Source organism: Carassius gibelio, chromosome B1 (genome assembly GCF_023724105.1).
Source record: "Carassius gibelio isolate Cgi1373 ecotype wild population from Czech Republic chromosome B1, carGib1.2-hapl.c, whole genome shotgun sequence".
Taxonomy (NCBI): domain Eukaryota; kingdom Metazoa; phylum Chordata; class Actinopteri; order Cypriniformes; family Cyprinidae; genus Carassius; species Carassius gibelio.
Genome location: NC_068396.1, coordinates 25,865,539 through 25,892,286, shown reverse-complemented (window position 1 = coordinate 25,892,286; position 26,748 = coordinate 25,865,539). Strand labels below are relative to the sequence as shown.

The following is a 26,748-nucleotide window of genomic DNA, read 5'->3' as shown; positions in this document are numbered from 1 at the left end:
CAGAGCTTAACTTAAGAGCACAGACGTGGAGTCTATCATGATTCATGAGAGTCAAGTACAAACCCTGGAAAACAACCTAAGGACAAGATAAGAGAGAAATGTAAATGGGTCACTTGCATCACTCCAAGGCTGAGCAAGGTAAGGTTCATCCAGGTATTGAAATTATTTCCTTCATGTTAAGGAAAATCTTCAACCTGGTTTACTTGTTTTTTTGTTTTTGTTTTTTGACAAGACCAACAAATGAGGTATGACAACATCAATAATAAAATAATTGTTATTAAAAATTATAACAGCTTATATATTATAACTATATTTACTTTTACACTTTTATTAACATTTATATTTACTAAATCAAATTTGTACTTCTGATACATGCAAAGCCACACGTCTATAAGCCATTGCTCCAGTCTTTTGTTACATAAACTAAGAAAAATTCGAATTTACTGTAGTCCTTGAGAAATCTGTGTGGAAATGTTTTTGTTAGTTTTTTTTTCACTTTCTTAGAAAATACATATTTTTTTTTCCTAGAAACATCAGCGCCTGTTCCGTGACTACTGTCTTTGAAGAAAGCAAACGAGATCTAACCAGGGCAGAATGTGGACGGCCCAATGATCAACGACAAGAAGACAAAAATAATTTGAGGAAAATCAGACCCCTCACTGCTGCTCAGCTGGAAGCTTCACTGAACAGTACAAACAAAACACCAGCCTTGCGCCAGAGTTTCAGTGAACAATCTTCATATTCCATTTCTGCAAAGATGATAGGAAATGTATTACACTTGCTGTCCTGTGGCAAAACATGAAGGCCGTTGCATTTTTAAACTAATGGCGATTGATTGCGATACATTTGGTAATAAACAGATTGTGGCAGATAAATACAGTGAGAACTTATGTGTGGTCCCTCTGCCTCATCCGATCACAAGCATCTAAAACCCACAGCTGTGGATGGAGAGCACTTTGAAAGATGCATCCAGATGAGTGCAGATGTAGCCACAGTCATCTTACATCCTGGCCATGTTCTGGATCAAATACAGTATAATATTTCATACTAGTCAGTTGAAATGATTAATCAGCTGGGCTGATTAGGCATTAGATGATTAATTTTACATTGTATACGTTTTGATTAAGAGTTAACTAATTTTAAGCTTTTCAATTATGTGCCAGCTAGCATACTATTTGCAAATGTGAAACTGAAGTATATTATGAACAGTTTACATCACCAAAAATGTTATGTTAGTAAGAAATTAATAGTTATATTCATAAAAGATGCATTATAGTGATCAAAACAACAGTAAGACATTTCCAACAGACAGCAGCAAATCAGCATATTAGAATGATTTCTGAAGGATCATGTGACTCTGAAGACTGGCGTAATGATGCTGAAAATTCAGCTGTAATAATGTTTAATGTACTGCATTTTTGCACAATCGAATGCATACGACTGCACATTATATTTTAAAAACCCAAGACACATTATGCAAACATTTCAAACAGCATCATGCTACATTATTTTGTCAAGACCTTGCTCTGTCCATGTTTAATTTAGCATATAGCGTCTAGTTATTGTAAAATAAAAATAAAAATTTGATCAGCAGACCAACGAAACCAAGTAACAACAAAGAAAACTGACGGTTCTTTCATCACACTGGAAATGAATGGTCATGAAAAGTAATATGCATTGCACGAAAGGGATACAGCATCCCATGCAGTGCTCTCTGCCAAATGAACAAGTCATCCAGCTATTCCATGCAAACAGAAAATAAAATCATAAAATCTGCATACTGTACATACATATAGTGCAGTAGCAGTCTACAAGGTCAAATTTCAAAATTGATCTTTGCTATGCTAATACGATGATGCACAATTGGTTTACCATCTCATCAATTACATTAAATGTTTTAGATGAAACAGGAAAGAATATGAAGCTAACAAATTTCCCTACACGATTCAGCCAAGCAGCTCGTGTGCTGGAAACACACCTGCTTATTTACCAGCTCAGGATCGGTCTCAACCTTTTCAAACATGAGAGATTTTAACAAGAATTGAGCGTTCAGCTCCAGGGAGAAATCAAAACTTTGGCATTCAGGTAGCATGCTGTCCTTGCTAACCACATGATGAAAGAGGACCTGATTGGCATCAAAGGGCAGCCGCTATCTACAATTTCTGCTATAGACAAAGTGCTCCTCAGATGCTGGACAATATTGGTCTTTGTGGTGATGAGTGCTGGGGGTGACTCAAATTTTTTTAAGGCATAGCGCACCAGACATACGCCACAAAACATTACTGTATGAGGATGATGTTTATGTGTTATACACTCACATTTTCAATTAACGATATGACAAATAAACAGTCTACTTTTCAATTCTCATCACCTCCTTCCCATTTACAGAATGAGGCTTTGTTAAAACGGCTGTTCTTGGTACTTCAGTACAAATCTTACGTCAAAGTCCATCTCAGCAGAATTCCTCCTTCAGGTCGCTCGGCATATACGTCACTTCTTTGCTCTTGTTAGGGTTGGAGCAGCCGTTGTGCTGGTGGTGGTGAAGGCTCTTTCGGCCTAGGTGACCGGTTGGCTCTGAGGGGTCACACACAGCTACGATGGTGCTCTCTATTCGTGAGAGTGTGTACATGCTGCTCTGGCGCGCTACTTTATGCTGCATGGCCCGCAGCTCAAGCTCGTCATAGTCTGACACCCGCACAAAAGGGCACCAGCGGAAAACCCGTTTGAAGCCGGCCCGAAACCTGAGCACAGACAAGGACATATACAAAGCCAGATGAAAAACTGAACAAATCTATGGGCAAAAATGCAATAATATATTAAAAATACAGTTATTTCATTAGTTAAAATCTCTAAAAATATTTACTGACACATCGCTTGAGACTTACTGATATGAAAATTATAATGTGCATAATGCACATTTCTTAATAAGCCTAAAACATCCTAATGATTTTTGGTATGAAAGAAAAATGTATAATTTTGACCCATACAATGTGTTTTTTTTTTTTGTTTTTTGTTTTTTGACTATTGCTAAAAATATACCCCAGCGGCTTAAGACATATATTTTAATATATCTTTAGTTGGACCTCAGCCCTACTTCCTCACAATTACAATGCATTAAGTACACAATTAGTTGTTGTAGTTTAACAGACTTTAAGGATACCAGTTTAGCATACTAAAGATACACTTGTAGGATATTTTTATTACATACATAAAAATATACATGTATTTGTAATATACTAAGGATGAGATGAATGCATTTCAAATGCATTTTAGTATATTTATTTTTAAGTGGGGCCTTAATGCATGATTTTATTTCTTTCACTTTTATATGTTGCAACTACAAATTTTAACACAGTGTTTGTTATTTCAAACTTTATTTTACAATTACCTTTTTTATTTTTATTTTTATCTTATTTTTTTACCCTGATGTGCAAACAGGCTTTCATAAGAATGAAAATGGTAAGAAAGAATCTTTGCAAATGGCCAAAAGCCATTAAACACGATAAATTTGTGAAGTCCAAGTACTGCACAGGACAAAGAGAAAACCAATATCACAGGTTAGATATCAGAGTCTTTTTTTTTTTTTTTTTTCGTTGTATTCAACTCTTTGATAATGATTTTCTGGTTATTGGATAGCATATGGTTGCAAATTGTCATGCTCCAGTACTGGTCATTTTGAACTGAGCCAAATGGGACCTGAAGAAAATAGATGTGGATTATTTATCATTCAGTCTTGCATTTTAGCCATGTATTCCATCTGTGGTGCATTTACATAAAGTCAATGTTATGGCTGTCCCAGACTGATCACGTTAATGGTGGATAGCAACAGTTGCCAGGCTACAACTGGTAGAGTGCTCAAAAAAAAAAAAAAAAAAAAAAACAAACTGCAGCGCTGAGTAAAGGTCATTATGGGGAGCCATATAACAGACTTCTATATAGCTCTCATAGTAAGGTGCAGTAAGCCTTTAACCAAACCTGACACAACCGTTTTTAATGTCAATGATTTTGTATAGCCATGAAATAAAAAAATAAAATGTGCATTTTATTGAACATGTCTAAGTGGACAGACCTAATGTCTTTAATCTTAAATAAATTCTAAATATTCACTATAAATCATTTAGCAAAAATAATCCTAGACATGTAGGACTTTATTACTAATGTAATACTTGTGAGGTATTTTCTTTACAGTGCTTCTCTGGTTAATAGATGTACTGGCTTTAAGTGAGTTGAAATCTGGATATAAACATATTTTTACTTCTATAAACATATTTTAATCACACTAATCTCATTAAAATGTCGTTTTTTTTTTTTGTTTTTTTTTTTACTTTTTAACAGCGAACATTTTAATCAGAGCAGTCTCTTCCAATGTAAATGTGCTTTAAACATGACTTCTAGTTTTAACAAACTAAAGAATGTCGAAATTTTCTTCTGTGGCGACACACCAAGGAAGAAGTCGATAGAGCTTAATTTGTATTGAACCAGGAACATTCCTTTAATTAAATCCTTGGACAAAAATCATTGACTCTAAAAGGCTTTCTAATAGTCCCTGTGCTGTTGTCATTCACATCTGTATGTCTTATTTTCTGTCGGCTATACACAGGATGAATAAAGATTTGTTACGCTGCACTGAACTAGTTCACCCATTTTTCATTATTCATTCACCCTCACCTTTATAACTTTTGAAACAAGAAAGGAAAACTTTTAAGAACATTCACATGTTCCTTGGGACAAAAATGTCCACATACATGTTTGAAACGACATTAAGATGAGTAAATAAAGATAGGAAAAGATTGGAATAGTGTTACGTTAAAGTAGATATGAACTGAGAAAACCAAATTCCCTTGATCTCTTGACATGAGGTCATTGTGCTATAAAAACATTCTGTATATTTCAGAACTTTCTTGTTAAACAGCTTATACAGTACTAAAACCTAAAGCTAGTGGAATGTGCAACTTTGTGTGGCTAAATACAGCCTCCGTAGAAAAAGATCAACACCTGCTTCCACATCAATGCTTGTTTAGCCCCGCCCACCAAATCATGCATGCAGTGTAAATAAGAAAGGTGAATGCCGGTCTACGCAAAAACAAAAGGATAACTTTATTTGATTAACCTTATTTTTTATGAAGTGCCAGACTACATCAGTAAGAACTAGATCCTTTGTTCACTTCATCTTACTTCAGATCTGTTTACAAACAAGGCACAATTTGACGTAGGATTTTCATGAAGATTGAAACTAAAAGATGATGCTGTGCCTACTGTATTGGAACTGGCAGTAATGTTGCACCACACAAATTTGAGTGAGTAACTATTTTTAATTGCGTGATCACTTTAGCTTTGTCTGTTATTACAGATCATTTAAAATGTACTGAGTATTTATGCGTTTTTGAACTAAATCACAGCAAAGTCCATCTATGAAGGATGTGGGCTGTCAAACACACACAACTGTTAGCCAATCATAGCAGCTGGAATTTTCCGCTACACCTACTCAAACTGAGTTTTCTGATGAGGGGAGTTAAAAACAGGACAGAAAATAACCTATTATTTCTTAATTATGTTTTTTTTCTTTTTTTTATGTTTTATGACAGTTCATGGCCCCTTTAATTTAATTAATGAATTCATAAATTTTCTGTGTTTTAAGAACTTAAAATTGTAATTCACACAGCATCAGATTAAGCCTGTTTCCTATACCTGTCCTTTTCTTGGAATTATTATTAAAAACACTTTAATTTCAATCATTGATTTATGAGTAATATTCACAAGAGGAACGTCTCAAGTATGTCCATTACTGCATGATATGGCCTATTCATGCAATAAACAGAGGGAACAACACTCATGTTGCTATAACAAAATGCATTTGTGTCATGAATCCCTGTGGCATGCTCTAAGTTGAGTCTTACCTGCTGTTCAAGCAGCAGTAAATAATGGGGTTGTACATGGTGGAGCTCATGGCAAGCCACATGACTGACAAATAGATCTGCTGAATGAACTTCCACCTAACCAGCTGCTTGTTCAACCCTGTAACGAGGAAATATACGTGGTATGGCATCCAGCAGATGGCAAAGGTCACCACCACGATGATCATCATTTTCACCACCTGGAAAAAGGCAATGAAGGCAAAAGTGAAATATTACATGGTAATGCATTATAACTGGTGTGTGTTTAATAAATAATAAATGAGATAAATATCAATGTCACAATGTATATATAAAATACTAGTTATTTATTATACTGTTAATACTATTACGAATAGTATTCTCACGATATATATAAAAAAAATAAAAATAAAACTTTGCACAGGACTGGCGAGAAATGAGCATTGATATACATTTATTACATAGGTTACATGGTTCATTTTGATGGGTTAACTATTTTTGTGGTGATAAAACAAAGCACCAATGCAGCACTTTTCTTTTCTTTTTTTTTGCACTGAACAAGTGAAATTTGCCAAGATATTTTCAAGATGTTCTAAATTAATAGTTGAATGAATTGTCAATTTTGACAAAAAATTTACAGTTGACCTTATTCAAATTTCCTGAAAACAACCCAGCACGACATCCGACAGGTTTTCCCAGATCGCATCACATAAATAGCCTATACTAAACAAGTGGTGCTCCTCATTTTGACATTGTGACTGACCTAATTTCACGCATACAAAAACAAAGAGAACAGTGGAGGAGCAATTACATCACAAATAGTTATACGGCTATGTTTTAATTCATTATGTTAATTCATTAAGACATTGCTTGTCATTCAAATCACACAGCATCCGGCACACCCAAAAGCACAAAACACTGTCAGGATACCAAAATCTTGGTCATGTCATCAACAAGCTTAGACACTCTGGGCAAGCAATGCATCTGCAGCAAGAAAGAAAACCCTGGGCAACACATTTCCAGCAGAGCAAGGACACCACATGAGGTCTTAATGGAATAAGTGCTCTGTGGTGTGAAAAAATAAATACAAAGCCTACAAATTGTATGTTGACAAAGTTGCAAATGCCACAATTCATGTAAAAGTTGTAGCTTCTCATGCAGTCCTCTAATGTGTTTACTGTTCTGCTGTCATTTGTCAAACTGTTGTGTATTCTCCATTCTGTCAGGTTCATTCGGTCCTCAAACTATGCTCTCTCTTCAAGCAAGTGTCCTTCTGGCCCTGCAGGGGCTTCTGCCATAACAAATCCATTTCCCATCCTTCAAGAGGTGAATTGTTTCTGTAACCACTTCATAAAGTCTGATTGGAGGAGCTGGCTGCTTCAATCCACTAATGAATTTAATTACATTGTTCACGCCATCCCACTGAGACAGCGAGTGGAGCTTTCCGCGGTCCTCTAACAATCTGAAAATCCCTAGAGCGCTCCACCTCAGGAATCAATGAACTAATGAACAAATGAATATAATACTACTATCCACGCATTTGGCCCTTGACATATTAATATTAAAAAGGACATGTAATCAGGCATTTCATTAGGGTTTGATCATTAAAACTTTAATGTCATTTCTGCAAGTAGACATTTTGACCATTTTTAACTAAAACAGAAATCTTGAACTGTAATGGAGTCAGCAGACACCGCAACAGAAACTGCACAGACACAGACAGACATATACTTAAGACAGAACTTTTCTCTTGAGTTGTGCATTGCATTTATAAGTTTAAGTTGTTTATGTGTTCCTTAGTATTAAGGTTGTATGTATAAATTAACCTTTTTTGCTTAAAAGAATCAGGTATAATTATTAGTCCCAGAAATATATTCATGATGTCGATGTTAAAAGCAGCTCTGTTAAATATATGTATATATATATATATATATATATATATGTGTGTGTGTGTGTGCGTGTGCATATTCAGAGTAATACTGTATATAAATATCAAGATATATATGTGCTGTAGAATCAAAAGGCTTTTTTTGTTTATATATCAGCTAACTCTAAAATTATGAATATGAATATTCGTGAAACATCAATCAAAGTAAAGATCAGAGGACTACACAAGAGTGTTTCACTGACACTGTTAAAGTTATGCCATTAATATGTTCAGAAAAATTACATGTATGACACATAAAATGCATATCTAATTCTGTAATTCAAACTCTTCAAAGAAATCCTGTTATGATTTTCCATCAGTATTCCACAATGTCTCTGTTTTTCCTAGAGATGCCATAAGAATATCCCTAACATTTCTAAGACACAATCAGATATAGCGCCTGATCTACATTTCAGCAGGAGGTGGAAGTGAGAAGGATTCCTGGGGTAAAAGGAGAGCTTATATGTTTGCCACTCACGCTCACCTTCAAGCCAACGTTTCTCTCCTGATACGTCTCCAGACAGAAGCTTCTGCATACTAAGAGCTGAAAGAAGGGCACCGCGTTTGTCACCACAACAGAGTGACTTGTTTGTTTCTGTTATCTCGCCCTGCCTCATCACTTCAGAGATAGAGAAAAGACAAGGACACGCGGACTGAAATAGAAGTCCTTTTGGTGACTGGCGCTTGAATAGGGACTGCACAACTGTGGCAAATAGAGACGGGAGATCATTCTTAAGATTGTAGAATGAAGAATTGTAAACTAGATAACATAAAGTACTGATCAAAACACTGATATAGATCATAAGAGAGACGACAAAGAAATGGCACTCAAGAAAAAAGAAGATAGTTTCGAAATAGTCTCCGTGTCTTAAACATCATGAATTCATCATTTCAGGTTTACTCTACTAGTCATTCATAATGAGTCACAATGGTTGACTAATAATTTACTAGATTAGTGGCTCTCAAACTTTAATGTGGCAGTCTTCTTTAACACACACAAAAATCTGTGGAGCAGACACATCAAATCTGGTAAACTACCCAAAAGAACAACCTGGGATCACTGGAAATTGAGCGTCTAACCTTAATTTTTGCAAATTCTTATATATTTTTTTTTTTTTTACATTACCATTAGGTTAATGGAATCATTAAGCAGTGGTTGTGTTATTTTCATGAACCTTTTAAGAACATTCACCAGACATTTTATTTCTGATGTAGTATATACAACAACCAAAACTTTGTTGTAGTCACATCGATCTGTTTTAGTTTAAAATTAAACATAATTGTACCCCAGCACAACTGGAGATTTTAAATTGAAAGTGTTGTGAAATGTGAAAGAAGCAACATAATCTAAATTTGCCGAAAGGTTGCCATAGACAGGCTTTCCCAAACAATAACAATACCTATAGTTTTAAGTAGCCTACAAAAACATCTGTAATAATGAAGTGAATATAACAGATAAATCCTTGAATTCGTCAATGAAGATTATAATGTAACAATCATTTTCCCATATAATCTAACAAATGCATCAGAACTAGGGACGCCCGATTCACAAATGAATCACTCTTGTGATCTAATAGGTCAAACTGGTTTGTAAAAATGTCATGAATTCTTTGTGATTCAGTTTGATTCATTAGGACAGTTCAACCACACACTGAAAAATCTACAGCGGTTTCACCAATAGTAATCGAAATAGTAATGGGACAGTTTGTAAAAAAGAAAACAAAAAGAGTGCTGGAGGAGGATATTGACCTATAATCCATTGTAGAAAACCAAACTTGCAAATTAATAATATTGATGGTCAGTGGTGAAGAATATCTTTATTCTGTGCACAATGAACTACTGCAAGTAAAGGCAATTAACAACCATTTATACTAAATGTGGGGCCTGTGCCCCACTGCTGATGAAAGACTAGAAACACCCTGCCTGAAACCAGTTTATTTAATATAGGAAGTTTAATGCTTAATGTAGTTGTCACCCCCATGGACGTTTTGTTGTGTTTTTTCCCCAATGTGCTTACAGTATGTTTGACCTAGTTTCTGTCTCCATTTTATTATGACATTTAGTTCAGGTGTGTCTGGTTAATTATCTTCATTTGCTCCCCTGTTTAAAGTGTAGTCTGTCCTGTCTTCCTTTGTCTGGTATTGATGAATGTTATCCTGTGTGTTAGACCCTCTTTTTCATGTGGATTACTATTTAATTATTTGTTATAATCTTAATTGTGCCTTTGTCTCCTTAACAGCAGTATCATGACAGCAGTTGTTTAGGCAACCAACCGAGAATGCTACAAAAAAAAAAAAAAATCTAAATTCACCTTCGTGAAAACATTTGACTCTAATATGTCAATACACTGAAACAAAAATTTTGAACCTGGCTTAATTCAGTGTTTAGATTTTGGTTATGGAAATGTATGCAAGTTAGTGCCTATTTATTAGATAATGCCCTGTTTGCATTTTTAAATATAATATTAATGAAAACTTTGTTTGCAAAAAAAAAAAAATGTAATCAACCGGCGGGGGAAGCTATTAGTTATACCTATTATATATTTTTCCCCATATTCACATGATGTCATGCCTTAAAAATAAATATTATAATTATGACTTAATTCTTATTTTTCTGCAAAATTATAAGGTAACTATAGGGTTTTATGGGTGGTTCAATAAGGAAAATATTTTTTTTCTTGGGGTGACGTAAGTGACCAGGAAGCTATAAAACCACATGCCGCATCAGCTTCGAGTACAAGCAAGTGGGCATGGTATCGAGACGCAGTGTCTCGTTCCCTCGAGGAACCATGGTTACATGCATAACCTAGAGATGTTCCTCTTCAGGAACTCAAGCCGCATCGAAAGCGCTATAGGGAACGAGGTGCCCACGCTGCCAGACTAAAAAATCCCTGCCTAGTGTGTATCCGAAGAGCACAGCTTAGGACGAGAGAACAGGATCGTCTGGAGTAACTGGCATATCTAGGCCATAAAACCTTGCGAATGTGGAGGGCATGAACCACCCTGCAGTGTTGCAGATGTCCAGCATGGACGCACCTGCTAAGCAGGTCTTGGAGGCCGCCATACCCCATGTGGAGTGAGCCTTGGCTCCCAACAGCGGAGGAAGACCAGAGTCTTGGGTGGTGTTGATAGCCTTGACTATCCAACAGCTAAGAATCTGCAATTGGTCCAATTTTCTCCACAGGAAAGCTCTGTGGACGTATGTGTCGAGCGCTCGAGCTGGATACATACAATTAGCTTATTCTGGTCGGACTCTCGGAAAGGAGGAGGGCAGAAGGCCTGCAGTAATATCGGTTGTGGTGTGACAGAGGGAACTTTAGTAACACAACCCGCTTGAGGGTATAGAAGTGCTTTGGCCATGCTGTGGTGAGCCTCAGCCTCAGCTCACCACAGAGGAAACATGTAACTAGGGGGTGTCTTCCCAAAGAGTGACCATCGAGAGGAACATGGTAGGCCGCAATGGCCACCACGTAAACCTTCAGTGTGGAGTGGGTCAACCCTGCAGCGAACCTGGCTGCAGAAACTCCAGAACTGTACCAACTGAGCAAGTTGGCTGGGTCAAGCTGACTCGGTCTCTGCACCATGAGGTGAACCGTTTCCACCTCAGTGCGTACAGTTTCCTCACAGAGGGAGTTCTGGATTGGAGGCTAGTCTCAACAACCTCGGTTGAGAGACCGGATGCTATGAGCTGTGCCCCCTACGGGGCCACACCCACAGCTTCCACAACTACGGGTAAGGGTGAATTATTGTTCCCTATGCCTGTGAGGGAAGGTCTGTCCTGATCGGTATCTCCCACGGAGAGCCATCGAGAAACCATTGGGACCGACACCACGAGAAACGCTGGCGAAGACTCCCTCTCGAGGAGAGCACTCCGAGATCGAAGTGTCCACACTGGTTCCTACCGGTGCAGGCAGTCGGCTCCCTCAAGAGCCGCAAACAGCATGCTTCAATCCCAGACAGACCACACACAGAGTGTGTATCTCCACTCGTGATGTAGCGAGGTCAGGGAGGAACACACACTCTGAAACGCGATCGGGATTCGCCTTTCAGATGTCTTGTCTAAGCTTTGCTCTTTGACTATTGCTTACTCTTTGAGGAGCTAATAGTGACAAACAACAATAAATAAGACTGACAAGACAGAATAACCTGCTCACACAGAGTGCTTGCTGAAAGATGTGAAGCTGATGCCAGCTGTGCGACATGTGCTTTTATAGCTTCCTGGTCGTTACGTCACCACGCCCGCGACATCACGCTCTTCCATAAAACAGATTACACATGAAAATCAAAGTCACTAACGCTAAACGAGTTCCCCATTGCATTTTGGACACAGCTCAAGTTCCTGAAGAGGAACACTATATTCCACATCACCGGCTTTTATTAAAATTAATACATGATGCACATAACCCATACTGTAGAAACAACCAATAATAAACCTCAATACTCACAGTATTATACTCACTGAACTGGATACTTTATCAAGCTGACAAATTTGACAGCGTGGTGTTGATTCACTTGAGACTGTCAGTAAGGCAAATAAACTCACTCTTGACTTCTGCAGACACACTCACTCTCATCCTAATCAGTATTGATTCAGCCAATGATTGCTTGACAGAAGAATCATGGTATTCTTAAACAGAAGCATGTGAACTGAATCCACATCACCATTTACAATGCTATTATCAGTTACATCACTTCCTCTGGTGCATAGACCTAAATCACTGTTGTCAGAACATATCAATGCACAGAAGAAGGTCCATTACATCAATACATGTGTCAGAAAATTTGATAAAAGTTTATACCTCAAACATTGCACATTACAAACAGCTGATTTAACCTCAGCAGTTATAGTCACAACCTGTCTTTCCTGTATATGTAATACCAGAAAAATTACACTCTGTTTAACACCACAGATTGTGTTGCTTTGCAACCTGTATTTAAAGGAATAATTCAGCCAATAATAAAAATAGTCATCATTTGCTTACACCCATGTCCTCCCACATTATTTTCTTGCTTGTGAAACACAAAGGGATTTTGGTGAATAAAAAAAAAATCACATTTTTTTTCAGATCCACATCAATTTACAGAATGGGACACAGTTGCATGTTGCTGTGTTCTACAAATTATTATATTAACTGCAGCTGAAAACTTTATAAAAGTAAAATGTAACTATGTCAAACATAGACTTGCAAAACAGATCCTGGAATGAGATGACAGATGACAGAAAGGCTGTAACGCTGACCATTACGGTGTATTGATATATTAATTCCAGAAAACAGTGCTGGGATCATTTCGAATAGTTATTTAGTGAAAATGGAGCCTAGCCGAAAACAGCTCCTGCAGAGAAAATGGATCTCAATCTGATTGTGCAGAATATCTGTGAATCTGTCTTGAGTGTCTCACTTTGCTCTAGTGATGTGCTGTTTGCTGTAACCAGCCTGTAGATTGTGAAATATCTTATATTCAGAATGAAGGTATCAGCAGTGGTAAACTGTTTTAATTAATTTGCTTACCATATTCACTTGTTCCATATATGTGAGTTTTATTGACAGCAAAAGCAAAAAAGCTCCTCTGATTAGTAAACTGTCTAATCAGACTGGAATTGAAATGATTTAGCGTCAAATTAAATTCAATAATTTGTTTCCGAAAAAAGGGTAAAAGGAAGAAGAAATGTGATTTTCCTCCACACATATAAATAACCAACTATTATTACATTTAACCTTTCCAACCAATTATTTTCAGTATCAGATAAAGATAGAATAATAGAAATATATATACAATAGGACATAGTTTAAAATCAGTCAGTTAGTCAAATTATCAAATTTCAATTTTAGTAGGTGCTTTTCTTTATTAGAAAATGGTTACAATTATGTTCCAGAAGCAGCTTTTGTTCTGATTTCCAGTGGAGGAGCCACAAAGCTAATATGGATGGAAATGGATTGTGATAGTATTGTTGCTCAGGCACTTAGCTCTCTGTTTTGGATGAGATAAGCAAAACTTCTCAAGTGCGCTTTTGTGATTACAGTTAACACACTATGGCAGCAGTCATTGTCTTCCAGCAGAGCTGGATTGATGCTTTATGCTCCAAAATTGTGATTATAATTATCTGCAGCACACTCTAGAAATGTTAAATAGGTTTGCAACTGAACGCTTTCACATACACTTTTAACAAATTCAATTGATCCACAGTGTCAGATTGTAAACACAAATGAGCACAAACAAATATAAATACACGCCCCAACAGTTACACTTGGTCTTCAAATGTAATTTACTACAGAGCTTTTAAAAACCTTTATGTAGCCATAATGTATGTATGTATGTACCATCTACAACATCCTGTGTATGCTATGTGAAAGAATATTTGAATATATACAGTGGTGGCCTAAATTATTAGAACACTAGTATTTTCACCAGCTAAAAAAAAATGTCTTCAAGTCAGTTATTTCTGTCTTTTGCTGTAGTTTCTCGTAACTGTAATTCATTTTCCTGCACCTCTCCATGCACTTCAGGAACCCGTGGGCTCTCCCTGGCATCTGCCTTCTGGGTCTCTGCGGAATCTCCAGTGGATTATTCTGCCCCTAGCTCGGATTAGCGAGCTGCCTAGCCGGCCTCATCTCCACTGCCGCGGACGCATCTTCTGCCAGCATGTGTCACCAACCCACCTGGGTGGAAGGAGATCCTTCGTTCTCACGAACTGGCCACTGAATTGCTCTCTTCCCTGATTTTTCTGTTTAATAAAGCCTCTGTTGTACCCGCATCTGCATTCAGCTTTTTTCCTGACAGAAAACGACCTGCAAACCTATGCACAAGTGCACCGATCACAAAAGCTGTTTTAAACTCAAATTACGGTCACACCTTTCTCATGGTAAGAAGATCAATAGCTGAATGTTCCATTCTGTCGTTTTTTTATTTATTTATTAAACATGGCCCACCCCTGAAACACAAACAAACACCTTCCAAATAACCAGAGAAAAAACGTGCCTTAAGAACCAAGTGAGGTCAGTCATTGTGACATGATCCGATGTCTGGCTCATCAAAGAGCCCCCTAATCCATAATCATCAGAGCAAAACTGGCAGGATCACTTTCCTCAAGCTTAGATTAGAGTTAATACATGATTCCACAGGGATTAAAGTAACAACAAAAATCCTGGGCCTGAGCTTTATTCCGGGGGTTGGGGGGTATGGGGCCAGACAAAAACATAGGGTTATTTGGCAAACAAAAAAAGAAAAATATTTTTCTTGAAACTAACTAGTAACATATCTGCCATTGCCATTAGCCCTTGACAGGCTCAGACTACAGATTATGGTGCGATATTTGAAAGAGGAATAAAAAGAAAGGTTCTCACTGCTCACTACAATATGGTGCAAACACATTTAACATTTAGGATGCTTCTGGTATCAAGTTTTGCTGGTTAGCTTTGTCCTTGACAGGGTACAAGATGACCTAAAATCTAAAACGTGAAATTTCTGAAATTGTTTTGTTCAAAATGCATAATGGTCAATTAAATGCTAGGAAATTAATAGAAAATAGAAAATATACAAAGACAGTTTAATACATAAAACTACAGTTCAGTTTAAATAACAACAACAAAAAATTTAAAATGTATAAAATGATGAGCTTTATAACACTCATAGACACTAGGGGTGTGACAATACACTTAAGACAAATACTTTGTTCTGGGTTCTACTTTTTGGCATTTATCCAGCATCCGCTGGCATAATAGTTTTTACTTTTCTGTCCACCTCACTTTCGGCAGCAGAAGCAGCCCTATAATTTTTGACATGTTGTCAGAGGCAATCTGCTGCCTTACTTAAATTCCCACACTGCCGCAGCACTGCCAGCTCCCTTAGGAGTTTTTCCATATTTCCCCACTGCCGCAGCATTCCCCGCTCCCGCAGGAGTTTTCTTTTCAGATGCTGCGCCCACTTCCGCAGAGGGCTCTAGTTCTCTCGTCTAAAGCCCCAGCATTGCCACTTCTACAAGTGACGTCCAGCACCCCACCAATCAAATTTTGGGGGGTTATCAACACTCCTCTCTGGCTGCTGTACCATACTAATTGCATCTTTTGGGGAGCACTCTGGGTCTGGGCTAAAAGCAGAGCTCAGACCCCTCTTCATGGACAGCATACCAAATACGCATAACCTTTACTCTGTTCATTATATGTAAGTGTGAACTTGTAAAGTGATGTTTTATTAAATTTCTTGAGGAGCACGCGCAGATAATCAACATGGACAGTTTATCATCAGTAATTACACCATCTATCAAATCAGAACAAAGAGAGACCCCTATAAATAATCAAAGGAACCTAACCTCCATTATCTCTAGTCTTTCAGAATCCCTCCACCTCCCTGACTCCTCACCTTCAGCCGTTCCTACCCCAGCATGGGGAGAAACACTCGGGGGAGCAATCTGGGTCCAGGCTTAAAGCAGAGCTCGGACGACCTCTCCTCAGACAGGGGGAGTTCCACGGGGCTTGAGGGTAATTATCAGGCTCGGAGCCCTCTCCCTGGACAGAATGCCAAATACGCATAACCATTACTCTGTTCATTATATGTAACTGTGAACTTGTGAAATAGCTTTTCTTTGTTAATATGACCCTACATGGAAATCTTTGACCATTGCGCCTTCAGTGTGTCAAGTTCAAGACCGAGGATTATTTTCCCTTCATCGACTGCTACTCGGCAATTGGATACTATTATGCACATCTCATGATCTGATTGGCTAGTAAGGTCAGTTTTGTTGAGAGTGAAAGCTGTGTTCCTGTTATACATTGGTAGGCGAACTCATAAACTCAAACATAATATCAATGTGATGAGTGGGGCGGGGCCGAGAGACATGGGAACAGGAGCGAGGCCAGTGGAGTGATTGGGAAATGAGCGACACCTGCTCGACCCACCGGTCTAACCTCCATCTAGGATGATTATCATTTTTCCCCCCCGCACCCAAATGCCATACAACGGAGATCCGGCACAGTTGTGGAGAACTTTAAGCCCTGAATCCAAAGTAAGCACTGCCTTGGTAATCCTGAAGGTAGATACCATTGGTGAAGCTTTTAACCCATGATGCCTAAATCCTACAAGCGAAGTCAAGTGCAACAGCCTAAGGCTTTCAGCTAATATGTCAACATGTTAAGTTTTAATGACAAAGTTTATGTTTACTAACAATGCATCCTGCTCTGGATTAAGATGATGTCAAGGTTAAAGGGATAGGGAACATTTCATAATGCAGACAGGTGCAGGTGTTGTTTTATCATAAAATAGCATAGAATGTTAGCAAGATTGTCTCAAGTGGATGAATGGACACATTACTTGCAAGGTTTTCCACAATTATATTACAAAGAACAGTGCCGGCTATAATTTAAACTGAAAGTACATTACATAAAGATGATGTTCTTTTAACATATCCATGCCATTTTGCACTCCATTCATTCATGTGAAAAAAAAATGGATGGCTTTTTCTGGTTTGTCAATGGCCACACAAAGCCCTGGAATACATGAGTATTGGTCACCCACTAGCTTCTCCAATCTTCTCAGAGTGTTACATTTGAACTGACAATGAAAATGAAAATGTCCCCAGGCTTAATTGAGTCTTCTAAAGGCTGAAAAGAATGTTCATGCTTCTGAGTTTCATAATCCTCATAACACATCACATAAAGTGGGGGCATATGGAAAGAGCAAGAGTTAACTGGCTCCAAATACTCAAATCTGGCATGCCAGCTACTAATGGAAGAAAGATACATGATGAGGGACAGCCATAGGAAGCGAGCAAGATGTAGTGCTGATCGAAATGCACAAATGCAGCAGGTGTTAATGAAACATATAACCAGCAGACTGAGCTCTGAATGCTATTGATTGGAATATATAATATACAAATTCCTATTGAACCAGTGAACATCTGTATTCCAGGACTGAGCGAGTCTCTTCAAAGCCCTAACAATGGCTTGTAAGACCAGATTCAGTCTGAATGCATGTTCTCTGTTGAGCTGCAATATTGTGAACACTTTGAAAAACATAATTTACACTTAATGGACCATCTGGCACTAATTAACATATTTTCCCACTGGCTACACTTAGAGGTGCCTGCAGGATTCTAGTCCATGATACACATAAGAATACATCAGGGTGGCACTAATGTATTTATACAAGAATCCCAACTTCGCGACAGAAGGGATCACACACTCCAAATCTGATTCTGGTGCGAATCGGAGAAAAAACAAATAGAGCTATGCTTGCTAAAACAACAGCAAATTTATGAAACAAAGTAGCTCAGAGTTGCTTTCCACATCAGTCTACAGAAATGTGTCACTAGTCTACTAGAAAAGAAACCAGAAAGCAATATATTTGTTTTTCATTGATTTCAGTACATACCGTGAAAGAACAGAAAATTGGTAGCAGGCCTAAGCTTTTGTGTTGTTCCCCATAATTGGGAGTTTTTGATTACTTAATTCTTGATTGGTTTAACATTAGCTAAGTCAACGAATGCTATAGATCAACCATGCTTATTTGTTAAGTGTTTTTTTTTTGAGTGTGTGTGCAAATGCCCCCAAGCTTACCACTATCGTGTCAATGTTATCAAGGAAAATTATTGCATTCAGTGCTAAGAACATGTCAATCAATGCCTCATACAAGAATTTCATCTTATTTCATCAAGTGCAATATTTTCCACTTGAAATGAGTAATTATGAGATCTAAACTTTTAATTTGAAATCTTAAACTTTAACATAAAACAAAACTAAAGCATTTAGCATAAATGGAAAAAAGTCAAAAGTAAAATATACAAAATATCACTTGAAAATATATATATACTTTTAAGTTTGCGCTTACTGGTCCTGTATGTTATCACTTCCATTATCAAGAACTACAGACAAATTAGATATGCCATTTTAACACTTTAAGCACAGAGTTTAACAGTGAACATATCTGTCTATTCTTCTTTGAAGGTTTTTTTTTTTTAAATGTATGTCACCATATATGACAAATACTGCCCTATATCAAGAGCTATATGATATATAGCCATATATGCTATCTATAAGAGGATAAAGATGAATATAATAATATGAAAAAATTTAATTCCCATATTAAAATTTTTATATTTTCATGTTAATTTCTACAGTATATGTCCAAAACTGCATGACATTTACTTGTATATAAACATAACCTGGGTTAGATATACATGCAAACAGTGGCGGATCCAGAAAATTTTGATTGGGGGGGGGGGGGCAATGGGGGGTCCTGGTCATTTCAAGGGGGGTCTCATGAAAACCAACAAAAAATACATTGGGCACGGCTAATAACTGCATATTACTGCATCGAAAATACATTTTGGTCCAAATAGCAAAAACTATGAAAAAAACTTTATTCAGCATTGTCTTCTCTTCAGTGTCTGTTGTGTGAGATTTCAAAACACTGAAGTGTAGTGATATCCGGTTCACAAACGAATCATTTGATGTAACCGGATCTTCTTGAACCAGTTCACCAAATCAAATTGAATTGTTTGAAATGGTTCGCATCTCCAATAAGCATTTATCCACTAATGACTTAAGCGGTTAACTTTTTTAACATGGCTGACACTCCCTCTGAACAGGGCCGTGCAGAGACCTTTGGAGGGGCAGGTGCTCAAAGTATAAAAGGGGCACATGGAACAAGGCTTTAAATTAATACAGAGGGGCCAATCTTGTGTTGTTTGAACTGTATATCCAAATCATTTCAAGAGTTCAGTAACCTTTAAAATCAGTAATAAACAGTGATACCCTATTATATTTTAATAGCAGTTATTCACTGCTCTAAATAAAAAAAAAAATCAAATACAATTTGTATTAACTTTTCACTTTACAAAAGTGAAAGAAAAACTGTAATAAATAAAATAATCCAATGTATGAATAGTGTACAACTCACAAATAATAATAATATAATTTATTTATAATAGCCTTATATAATATATATATAATAGCCTTATTTATATAAATGCAGAATAACATTAATAATTCATAGAAATAAATACACAATTAATTAATTAATATAACTAATATAAATTTAATATAATTTCATTATATGTTTTTGTTTATTATCCACATCCCATTCAATTTGCATAGCAGCAGTTGCAGTAAATTTGCATTGATGAATAAACAAAATCTACTTATGTCAAGGCTAATTAATCTTGAGCCTATTGATTTAAAAATATCATATATCCATACTTTGTTAGAAAGCTACTTGTTCAAAAAGGTAGCTTTAATTTAACATGTAAAATATGTGGATCCTATAAAACAGTTTAGAATAGCTTAATTAGTCCAGTGTTATTTTAGTATTAGTTATTTATTTTGCTATTTAATCATGCATTAAATGATTATGTATGATTTTTTTGAGAATGTTTCTGGGTGTCATCAAATGACGTTTTGTCAATAACTTCTGTGAAGGGAGGGAGAGAGAGCTAGAGAGAGAGCTTTCCAGGGTGCAGACAGCAATCGCGGAGCACCATGGTGATTTAGAACGCCAACTGAATTTATGAGAAATCTACAGACGCAAATAGACTAAAGGTGTAGAAAAATAAAGACCTATATGTGTATTTTGGACTTTTTTTTCACCACAAGATTTTTCACCCCAAATCTCAAAATTGACAAGTAAAAAAACGATGTTTTTGCATGTGTCTCACCCATAGACTTTAAAAAAAAAGTCTCAAGTGTGGAGCGTTAAATAAACATTAACACACGATTTGTTTCGTCACCTCACTTGAGTGAAAAAAGTCGCTAATCGACTGTATGATTCAATAATGACTTTATTAGAATTGCTATTATAGTTTTTTTAAACCATTGCTTTAAATTGCGTTGTTGCCTATATCGGCGCGTTCGGCCGAAAAAAAATAAATAAATTGTAACGCAGTAAACCCCTTTTACATTCAGCATCAGAGGAGCATAGTAAATATAATGATTAGCATCTTGGTCTGCTCTAGGAGATAACATCGTCATCGAACCTGCCTGGTCTGTCTAACACCGAAAGACGTTAACGTTAGTACCAAACACTTCTTGCACTGCAACAACTCGCTAATCGAAAAACATTTAAAATAGGTATTTAAGGTATTTAAAATAGGTGCTTTTTTCGTTGGAAAACAGCAGCTCGCTATTCTTGGTCCTCGTTGAGAAGCATCGCGACGCAGTCATGAGTTATTTACTAAACTGAATGATTATAATTTGAATTTGTGAGTGACAGACAAGTAGAAGGGTGGGGGCACACTGGGGGGCCAATCAGTTTTCAGGAGGGGCCAGTGCCCCCATGGCCCCTCCCCTGGCTATGCCACTGTATGGATGGTTATGTATCGATACAGCAGCAAATGCTTTGATGCAGTTTTGAAAAAGAAACAATAGAGAAGACAATTTTAAGTTTAAAATAATAATAGCTCTGGGATTAGAAACTGAAATTGTCCCAACCTGATGGCTTTTTATTCTCTGTTCTATAACATATATAAGAACAGCGGTTATAGTAAAAACTATAGAAAACACTTGTGCCTCTACATTTCCCTCTTTCTCACCAGCCTCTGTCTCCTGGCTTGCTGTTCCCTGCTCTCTTTCTGTCACTTGTGCCTCTACATTTCCCTCTTTTTCTTCCTCCATCTCCATCTCCTCATTTGATCTATTACTTTCCACTCTCTGTCCATCTAGGAACAAGGCTCAATTTACTATTTAAGCATTAATCTATTATTTTAACCATCACTACTACTCTTGCACCTAATCAATAAGTCAAAAAATTAGTTTTAACATTTAAACATAAAACATAAAAAAACTGATACACTGGAATACAGTGATTAATATTATTATTACTGTTGTAGTTGTTATTGTCTAAAATTGAACCCCTTTGCAATGTAAACAAATGACAGGCTACATTTGTTATTCAGATCCTTCACACTGCACTTTGATATATTTTATATATTTGGAATGTTTTTTATTGACATTGATATTTTTACATTTATTTCCAGAGAGATATTATTGATTGTACAGGCTAAAGTGGTCTTGCTATTGTAAACACTGTTGCTATTGTAGAAAAAAAAAATTTGTGTCACATTTAAAATATAATTATATAATTAATTTCTGAATTGTTTTTATTTTTATAATGATAATTCAGAGAATGAGAAAATCTGAATAAGCCTTACCAGTGTTGTGATAATTATTTTAAGGCACTCAACTTGTTAAAAAATAAATAAGTACTGTAATATAATAAAAGTTTAGTCAAATAACATAAAGACCAGACCCCTTGATGCAGTATCATCAGCTCCTCGAATCAGACACGTCTGACAGAAACGGTTCTCGGTTCAGTGTACGAATAAATGTCGAAATAATAATAATTTATTATTGTTCTGCGTAGTTTGAAGATAATCTTTTTTTAAATCTTTATCCCGGATATATATATTTTTTAACCAGGAAGAGGATGTGGGGTCCTATGGGGGGTCAGAGCGTTTTTTTGAAGGGTCTTGAGACACACCTCCCACATGACACATAATTAAAGCAGGTGGCACAGACTGGGTAGAGCTTTTCACACAAAACGCCATCATGCATTTAAAGCATATCGTAAATAATCTGATAATATTTCATTATATTATGCAATTACTGTAGATTACTGTAGATTTTGATTACTTTTTAAATTAACTGACAGCCCTAATAAAAAACAAAATAACTGATTGGATAAAACTTGATCAAATAAGTGCAATTATACTCTGACCTACAGTAGTTCATATTCAGTAAAGTAAAATAGCTGGTTTATGGACAATAAAGAAAAGAAAAAAAGATTAAACACATTTAAAAATGAAACCCTCCAGTATGGATATGGGTTAACGCCTGCTGACAACCATTAAATGCTGAACTCACTGCTGAGTTTTGCGATTTCATCAAAATCAGTGGGAGTTCTGCATAAAAATGACTGACAGGCCAGATTCGGCCAGCAGGCTGCCAGTTGCTGCTATAATCTCCATAGCAGGAGCAAATATTAACATTTAATTAGTTTGACAAACATTTAGCTCATTTTCCCTTCACCATGGCTAGCAGTATTTGTATACAAAAAAACCCCAAAAATTCTAAATCGACTAAAAGCCAGCTCTGTCTGGGTCTATCACTGTCTGCATCTCTTTATGTATCCTTCTCTTTCAATGACTTCCTGCTACCTGCCAGACCATCCACCCCTCTCCGTTTTCTTAAAAGAACTTCCTTCTCTAATATCTTATTGATCCCACGTGTAATGATGACCCTTTAAATGTGAGTGTGTGGTGTTTACTTTGATGTCTGCATGTGTCATTCCATCAGTTGAACACAACATCGCTGTACAACTGAGCTCTACATCAAGCATCGTGGGATTAGTATTTAATGACCACTTAAATTCCTCTGCCCAAACCTTGGACCAGTCTTAGAGTTTTACTTTTTAGGCTCTGGTGAGACGATTTTTTACAAGAGTCAATCTAAGAGACCCTCAAGAATCTGACCTGCTTACCTTTCTTTTGGCTCGCAGTTGGCCCTGATAGTTGTCTGATGAGACTCCAGGAATCTCTCCTCCCCAAAGCGTCAAACCGACAATATTGTAGGTAATTCCCATGACCACCAGGGGCAGAACGTACACCAGCAAAGCCACTATGATATGATACCTGTAACCAGAGAGAGAGTAATACAGCACCTGTGCTGCCAGTGAAGATACAAACAGGAAGTCCCTAGCACTACTTATACAGTTTGGGATTTTTTCATTCTAAAATTAGATTTAATGTGGTTAATGTTGTTGTTAATAAAAACATTGCTAACAAAATAATTATTTATAATGTTTATTCTGACTATAAGGAATAATCTGTATAACAATTAATAACAACTATAAGTGTTATTATTATTATTATTATTATTATTATTATTATTATTATTATTATTATTATTAACAACAACTAGTAGTGGTAGTAGCATTGTGGTTGTTAATAATAATAATATCAATAATAATAATAGTTATAATAGTTGTTAATGATAATAAAAATAGTAATAATAATACTTGTTTAACTACTGTTGTTGAATGATGATGTCAATTATTATAAATATTATTAGTAGTGGTAGAAGTGATATTAACAAATCATTTTGTAATTATTAATATTAAGATTATGAAACCACCACCATCACAGCAACAACAATTACTATTATTAATATGTGTTAAATGTGTTTTATTAATAATAATAATAATAATAATGATAAAACACCTTTCACACAAGATTATACTTCAAAGTGCTTTACAAATAAACTGGGAGGAAAGAAAGAAAATTGTGCATGCATATTTAAAGAGCTCTCACATGAAAGGGTCCTCTGAAGGTCTTGGCCAGGCAACGTAGCAGAGGGTCCGCTTGGGCAATTTTTTGATGGTTGAAAAGAAACACAGAGGAAAGGCCAAAACCACAGCCAGAACCCAAATACACACAATGATCACCTTAGTGGCTGTGGCTGAGAGCCGTGGCTTCAGGGGATGGATGATGGCCATGTACCTGTGCAACACAAACAGATGACTGCTCAATCTCAAATACCATCATCAATATGATAAAACATCAAAGACGCACCACAGTTGGGCAATTTTAAATCTGCAGGTTGTGTAATGATCTATTAACTAATTGATAATGGGCCAAATCAAAAAGACCAATCATATCTGTTGCTGCTGTATGTGTGAGCTAAATATTTCTCTCAAATTCTATGGAGAAATTCAACCTGCCAGACGAATACAACATAACAGAATAGTAATAAGAAGAACTTTCACTTCAATTCTTTATTTTAACCATGGAAACGCAGACCAATCATATGCCATTGATTACTTGTGAACTTGTGGACGATAATGTGAGGCTAAGCCTCTGTGGTTAACGTATTCAAAATTATTCACGAGTCATAATAGGCCATTTGCTTTGTTAACGACTCACTCTTGTAGCAGTGAATGGCTTATTAGACAGCCAATTTTACTCTTGGGCAGAGAAGGTTATTTCTGGATATGGATGTCAAAGCACTTTTGTAGGCATCTTGGATAAACAACAGGAAATATGACAGAGGGGTACACTGTGTATAAGTTATAATAGTCATGAATATAAATCTCAGCAAGTATCTAGTAAACATTCAAAAGCGTAGGTTAATTAGTATACCGCAATTAAAAACAGCTCAGGTCATGCTGTGATGTGTACATACAAGCCAACACATGTGATGGATACAGTACAATTTGGCATCCCATTTAAAAAACAAATCCTGTTATTTATACTATTTAGCATAAATAAACGAATAAATAACATAGCATAGTTTTAAACATCCCATTTGGGCTTTATTTGATTTTTTCTGGTTAGATTATTTTATTATGTATGAATGCATGCATGCGGTTACCAAAAATCTCAATAAAAAAAAAAAAAAAAAAATGTTCTTTAATTTATTGAAAATCAAAGTAATCAATAAATACAAATACAGATCTGACATTTTAGGCTATACATAAATACAGCAGATTTTAGAGTTGTCCTCTGTTTATGTAAAACCACTCAGCTAAATAACATTGCATTGAAGTGTAATGCCACTGATGACAAAATGTTTGAACTGACATTGAACTTAAAGGCCTCCACTATTCTTTAAAAATGTTACACATAACAGTTTCATTAAAGTTTCATAAACCAACACAATGAGGTTTTGTTAGCAATGCCATCTCTCTAACAGTAAAATTAAACATTTATCCTACTAAAAAATACTGTCTGGCCAAGTGGTGTCAGCACAAATCTCACACTTTCCTCTAAATGCGGCAGTGCAAGCACACTGACCCACTGCAAATTCCTGCAGACGTCACAATAGCTCTGTATATAAGAGTAGTGACTGCCTACCAGCAAAACAACAGTAACAGCAAACGTGGGTTGTGAAATATGTAGCCTGGAGCCATGAGCACTATGTGACATTTTGAGCACAGGAAATAACAGTAACTATCTCCTGGTTGCTTATGTATACTGGTTGCAAAAAACAACATACATTTTGTTTGTTTGTTTGTTTCCAAGGTCCAATCTATATTAGTAGTAAATGTTTTTGGAACAAAATAAGCCATAATATGATAATAATTATGACCATTTTTATGACCATATTCCATTTTTCATCCTTGAGTATCAATTATCTATTGAAAAAAGCTTGCATTACACTGTTACAGGATCAGAAAATAACCCAAGCTGAAAGTGCAGCACGGACTATTCATATCAGGCTGAAATAATTAGGGACCTTGAAAAAGGAAAAAGTTAATGTTAATGTCGAAGTCAAGTCAATCGAGGCATTTGTGCAGTCGAGTTTCAATAAATTATCTCATGTTTTTATAGTAGTATGGATTTGGAGTTAATTGGTAACTTGGGATTTAATCTTAAAACATAAATGAAAGGTTGATTGGCTAATGATAGGATATTTTAATAGAATGTATGGTACTTCTGCTTTTACAGTAATAAAACAATGCTGATAAAAGCCTTGTAAATTACTACAGTTGCATCCTCAAAGCAAGTCCACTTTTTGGAATTAATTAATATTATATCAGGATTAAAATGCAAAGCAGTTCAGCTCATCAATTGCCAACTCATCTTTTAAGCATTTTAATCTTATATATATGGAAAATATTCTGTTATGTTGGATGAATAATAGCTTATGTTGTATCTGATTGACCTGACATTTTACTAGAAGTCAGTCAACCTGTGACAGAAACCCAAGCTTCAGACCATGTGCTAGGTATCAGTTCTAAACCTAATCAAAAGTTATGCTGCTTCCATCATTTTCACATGTGCAAAGTGACAACTCGCTTTCTGACATGAGTTCCACTGACAGGACACAGAAAAATCATGGATAGATTCTGACATTAGAGTGATGTCTGTAAGACTCAGCTACAGTTTCTAGCTTTTGGACTCATTGTAAAGCATTGCATTACTCTGAGAACTCATCTTTACTGCAGAACACATACCACTCATGAT

The 26,748-nt window shown here is 36.3% G+C and overlaps 1 protein-coding gene across 1 annotated transcript in view; it reads right to left on the bottom strand.

The window, feature by feature from the left end:
* Positions 1-252: 252 nt before the first annotated feature.
* The window catches only part of LOC127949349 (neuromedin-K receptor-like), a 40,909-nt gene continuing 14,413 nt past the window's right edge, over positions 253-26,748 (bottom strand). The window contains exons 2-5 of the mRNA XM_052546453.1: positions 24,094-24,282; positions 23,265-23,415; positions 5,898-6,094; positions 253-2,741 (exon numbers count right to left, since the gene is read on the bottom strand). Coding sequence (XP_052402413.1) covers positions 2,453-2,741; positions 5,898-6,094; positions 23,265-23,415; positions 24,094-24,278 — 822 coding nt within the window. The 5' untranslated portion in view covers positions 24,279-24,282 and the 3' untranslated portion in view covers positions 253-2,452. The remainder of the gene's footprint in view (positions 2,742-5,897; positions 6,095-23,264; positions 23,416-24,093; positions 24,283-26,748) is intronic.